This window comes from Nerophis lumbriciformis, linkage group LG01, assembly GCF_033978685.3.
Source record: "Nerophis lumbriciformis linkage group LG01, RoL_Nlum_v2.1, whole genome shotgun sequence".
In the NCBI taxonomy this organism is placed as follows: domain Eukaryota; kingdom Metazoa; phylum Chordata; class Actinopteri; order Syngnathiformes; family Syngnathidae; genus Nerophis; species Nerophis lumbriciformis.
In genome coordinates this window covers 28,511,239-28,517,054 of record NC_084548.2, presented here as the reverse complement: position 1 = coordinate 28,517,054, position 5,816 = coordinate 28,511,239, and the positions used below count along the sequence as shown (strand labels likewise).

Sequence of the window (5,816 nt, the reverse complement as noted above, 5' to 3'; positions counted from 1 at the left end):
TACGTAATGAGTGAGTAGACTCTGACTGGTGTGCTCACTGGCAAATTTCTCTCCAAATACAGCCTGAAAAAACCTAAGATAAAACTGTCAACAGGTTTTGTGCAAATAAATGAAATGCATTCAAGTTAAACGTTTAAAAACTTTCCTGGACGACATTACGACAATACAATCGCATTTGTGTACAAATATTGGGGTCTTTTATCAAGCTCATTTGAATTATGCAAGCAAGTAATCACCTGTGATTAATCATGATGAATCCAAAATCCAAAATGTGATTAATCTGATTCAGAAAATGAATCATTTGACAGACATAGATATATCTAATCAGAACCGTATTACCATTGTATTCTCTATAAATATTGTTATATGTCAAAACTGTGAGACTTTATGTGACAATAGTGAGTATAAGGTCAACCTATGCATATTTGTGTGTCCGCGCGTGTGTGTGTGTGTGTGTGTGTGTGCGAGAACAGCATGCATCACCTAACATGCTTCCACGTGCACGTCGGACTGTTTGTTTTCTAACGTTGAACCACGTAAACCTGGAGTATGCAAAGTGCGGCCTGGGGAACCACTTCTGCCCATAGCTCATTTTTTTAATTAATTCTAATAGTACAATTGCCAAAAACAAAAACAAATGCACTAAAAAGAGTAAGGATAAGACAGTTCAATATCTATCTAATAATCTAAGTATACTGTATAATCGGTTCCTGACAATTTTTTTTAACCCAATCACAATATTTACCTTCCTCTTCTTCTCTCCTTCTATAGTAAATTTCAACCACTCAAGTTAGTCCCTCCCCGTTTGCTCCCTATAGCCAAGATGCGACCCTCACCATCATTTTGCAATATTTCTCATTGGGTGCGCAGAAATGAGCATATTTGACACATTGTAAAAATGCAATCAAACATGACAAAAATATGAAAAAAAAGCTGACATAACATTGATTCTACTAATGCGCTTTGTCACCTTTGACTCCAATTTTCAGCCCTCATAAGTACTAAATATTATACAGTACGTTTAAAAGACAATACAAACAGTGTTTTCCAATATGTTCATTTTAATTGAAAATATGAAAAGTGTTGTTTAGAAAGCAATAATATCTCTACTAGAAAAGGATGTGCATAAAGCAACAAGTGGTCTACACAACCCTGAAGAGACAAACAGATCTTTGGATACAAGATATGTCACGAGAAGAACACATCATCAATTTCCAAAAAAAAAAGCATAAAGCCAAAGCAAATACACCAAAAATATTCAACACAAGTCATTTTTTCAAATGATTTGGTCCCAGCAAAAAACAATATGTTATTTTCAGAATTGCAAAATGACATTTATGAGTGGAAATAAATAAACATTTTAGAGCCACTGCTCCGTCTTCAAGTGCTTGTCGTTGCTATTGATACACAATAGACATCAAATAAAGGTCATAAGAGTTGATACACACATCAAACGCAGCATAAATAAATAAAGTAACACAAAGTGCCATTTTCCAAGAGTGCGAAAAAAAAACCCCACCACAACTTCACAGTCTAAACGCAAAACACACACTGATACAAACATAAACAAATGACGCTTAAATATCAACACAATTAAATAAATAACTAGCAAGGTCACACATTATTTAAGTGGCACTTACGCATTTCTTTTGATTTTTTTATCCTTCCTAAACTAAAAATCTAAAGCAGCTATCTTTATTACCCTTTTTTTTTTTTTTTACTTTTTTTTTTTATTCCAAACGCTCTCATCTACAAGCTGGCCCTCAAGTCTGGACAAATAGAATATACAGTATGTGCATTATAACAAGTTGTATTTCACTCATGAATAATACAAAAATAAATAGTACATTACAATTAAATCATTTAATAAAACATATAGGCTATATATAATAATATAAATACAAATATGGTAAAAAAAAAAAAAAAAATCAATAGGTGGAATTAAGAATCAGGTGATTTATGTATTTTTATACGAAATTAAAAAATGTCGTATGATATGTGCAAGTGTCCAGACTTTAGGGATCTCCTTGTAGCTGTCCACCAGCAAGACACTTTTATTGTGAAAAGTCCAGGAAATGAAAAGTGTATATATCTTATTATTTTTTTTGACACTTTGTCAGTGAGACAGTTGTACTCTCTACCAGCCATAAGCGGTGTGTCCAAGCTTGCAAAAAATATAATAAAAATACAAAAAACGTTTTTGTTTTTTATTAGCTAGCAAAACAATCCAATGTTAGTCAACTTTATGTTACAGCTGACTAAGCAAATGGTTTGTAGAATTAAATTGTTTTATGTAATATTACCGAAATTCTTCTTCTTTGTCATTAGAATGTTTGTAATTTGTGAAGGGACAATAAATGGGGGGAAAAAACAAAAAAAACACGTCCACAAATGGCCCCCCGGCCACACTTTGGACCCCTGTGCATACCTGCTGGTTTTGGTGGGGATACCTGGTCCCGCGTTGGGTGATGCGTCCAAAGTAAAGGACATAGTACAAATACTGCTGATGAGCATGTAAAGGCCACACGGACCAGGTCTAGACCTCCAGGACGTGGTTCTTAGACCAGGTCTAGACCTCCAGGACTTGGTCAGGTATAGGATATGTTGGATCAGGTCTAGACGTCCAGGACGTGGTTCAGGTAGGAGATGTAGCAGATAGCCAGTCTGAGAATCTCGATCTTGGACAGTTTCTTGTCGGGGGGCAAAGTGGGCAGCAGTTTGCGGAGCTCCGCGAAGGCCACGTTGAACGCCTCCACTCGGATCCGTTCCCTGGTGGCGTGGGCCGAGCGGTACTTGGCCGTCGCCCGCCGCCGCCGCCGCTTCTCCTCGCGGCTCAGAGGCTGATCGGACCGACACTTGTTGGCCCGCTCCTCGCCCTCCTCCGCCGGTTCCTCCGACGAGCAGCCCGCAGACTTCAGGCCGCTCAGCAGCGTCTCCGGGTCGGACTGAGTCCACGAGAGGTCCGCCTCGGCCTGGTCCGGACTGAGCATCATCTTGAAAAATTCTCTCTTTGGACTAAAGTTCCTACACACAAAACATTTAGGAACCCTTTTCATATTTTTGTTTCATTGCAATTAAACAATTTTAAAGTCGTATCTGAAGTAAATGTATGTAAAAAAAACAAAAACAACAACATTTAAATATTTTTTAACTCAATAAATTATGAAAAAAATAACATTGCAGGTCGCAAATAACTATTATTTCAGTTTTATCACATTTTGCGCGCGATTATTTATTTTCTAAACCTAAAGAAAATAAGTGCTAAATAGTGGACTACTTTGAGACTCACCTTGTTTAAGAAAAAAGTCTTTAGGCTCTACTCGAAGTCATGTTGCGGCTGGATGTTGCAGTCAAGCACGCAACTTCAGCAACGACCGACCAAGGGAACTTTCCTGCAAAACATGCAGGTGTTTGTAGAGAGAGGATGGAGAAGATGCTGATGATGGGGATGAGGAGCTCCTCCACATGTGCAGTAAAGAGACAATGGAGGACCGCCGCGACTCTTCTACCCGCGGAAGAAGAAGATGGTGGAAACAAAGGATGGGGAGATAATCCACTTCCTTCAGAGCTCAGTCTCACTTGTGAGAAAATATCCAAACGATACCGGCAGATGAAGAATGACTTCAGAGACGAAGGGGATGGAATTTATTGGAGCAAAGCTATTGTTCTCTCTCTCTCTCTCTCTCTCTCTCTCTCTCTCTCTCTCTCTCTCTCTCTCTCTCTCTCTCTCTCTCTCTCTCTCTCTGTCTCTTTGCCGCTCTCTCTCTCTTTCTCTCTAACGGAGCTCTCTCTCCTCCCCTGAGCGTGCAAATATGTGATGTTAAAAAAAATAGAAAAAATAGAAAAAACCTATCTATGTCTGAATGGATACCCTTAATTTATTTGATGAATTATGCCTTCCCAAAGTCTTGACTTAAACATGTGGACAATGCTGAAGAAACAAGTCCATGTCAGAAAACCAACAAATTTAGCTGAACTGCACCAATTTTGTCAAGAGGAGTGGTCAAAAATTCAACCAGAAGCTTGCCAGAAGCTTGTGGATGGCTACCAAAAGCGCCTTATTGCAGTGAAACTTGCCAAGGGACATGTAACCAAATATTAACATTGCCGTATGCATACTTTTGACCCAGCAGATTTGGTCACATTTACAGTACACCCATAATAAATTCATAAAAGAACCAAACTTCATGAATGTTTTTTGTGACAAACAAGTATGTGCTCCAATCACTCTATCACAAAAAAATAAGAGTTGTAGAAAGTATTGGTAACGCAAGACAGCCATGACATTATGTTCTTTACAAGTGTATGTAAACTTCTGATCGCGACTGTATGTTATGGTTTTAATTGCACAAGTTTCAAAATGTCTGAAAAGGAGAAGGGAGAAGCATCATTTATTTATTCATCCAATACCTATTTTCCATGTCTATTTCTGTTGATTTCTGGCAAAATATATTTTATTCTCAATGAGTTTTTACCTGGCTGAATATCAATCAATCAATCAATCAATCAATCAACCAACGTCTATTTCTATAGCCCTTAATTACAAGTGTCTCAAAGGGCTGCACAAGCCACAACGACATCCTCTTCTCAGATCCCACATCAGAGCAAGAAAAAAGTCAACCCAATGGGATACAATGAGAATAAAGGACAATAAAATTTAATGAAATGATTATTTGTTTACTGTATTTATTTAACATCTTCCAACAGGGAACATTTGCCTAAAGAGTCTATAACAAGGAATGGACAATTTATTTTTTTTTAAGTCTCTTTACCGCTCTCTCTCTCTCTCTTTCTCTCTAATGGAGCTCTCTCTCCTCCCATGAGAGTGTAAACATGTGATGTTAAAAAAAATATAGAACAAATGTATTTATGTCTGAATGGATACCTTTAATTTATTTGATACATTATGCTCTTCAATTATTATAGATCAGTGGTTCTTAATCTTGTTGGAGGTACCGAACCCCACCAGTTTCATATGTGCATTCACCAAACCCTTCTTTAGTGAAAAATAAAATGTTTTTTTTTTTCAAATTCAAGACAAAGTTATATGTTTTTGGTAACACTTTAGTATGGGGCACATATTCTAAGTAACAAAGACTTAATTTAGAGTAATTTGGTTAGGGTTAGGGTCAGGTTTAGAGGGTTAGGGTTATAATAAGGCCATGCCGAATAAGGCATTAATAAGTACTTAATAATGGCTAGTTAAGAGCCAATATGTTACTAATTTGCATGTTAATAAGCAACTAATTAATGGTGAATATGTTCCCCATACTTAAGTGTTACCATGTTTTTTTTTACTGGTGCACAAAATAAACCGTGCATGAACATCACCTTGTTCAAAAAACAAAACCAATACAGTGCATAAACTCACAACAAATTGCACACCTGCAAACCAGTCAGCTGCTGCCGTATCCGTAATACGCGATAGGGAGAAGTTTGTATTTACACGATGAGTCGGGTGTGTCTTGACCTCCGCCAAACCCCTGAGCCCGACTCCCCGAATCCCTAGGGTTCGATCGAACCCAGGTTAAGAACCACTGCGATAGATATTCAATTTGCATTTAAATAAAAAGCAGCTATTTTCATGTGTCATATATGTTATGGTTTAATTGCACAAGTTTCAAAATGTCTGAAAAGGAGAAGGTAGAAGCATCATTTATTTAATCCAAATCAATCAAAGTTTATTTATATTGCCCTTAATCACCAGTGTCTCAAAGGGCTGCACAAGCCACAACGACATCCTCGGCTCAGATCCCACATCAGGGCAAGAAAAAACTCTACCCAATGGGATACAGTGAGAATAAAGGACAATAAAA

General features: G+C 37.6%; 1 protein-coding gene across 1 annotated transcript; it reads right to left on the bottom strand.

The window, feature by feature from the left end:
* Nucleotides 1-1,040: 1,040 nt before the first annotated feature.
* nhlh2 (nescient helix loop helix 2) lies at nt 1,041-3,599 on the bottom strand. The gene is made up of 2 exons (XM_061970730.1): nt 3,290-3,599; nt 1,041-3,024 (listed from the first exon to the last, which is right to left on the bottom strand). The coding sequence occupies exon 2, from the start codon at nt 2,991-2,993 to the stop codon at nt 2,616-2,618; it is 378 nt and encodes a 125-aa protein (XP_061826714.1). The 5' UTR covers nt 2,994-3,024; nt 3,290-3,599; the 3' UTR covers nt 1,041-2,615.
* Nucleotides 3,600-5,816: the final 2,217 nt, after the last annotated feature.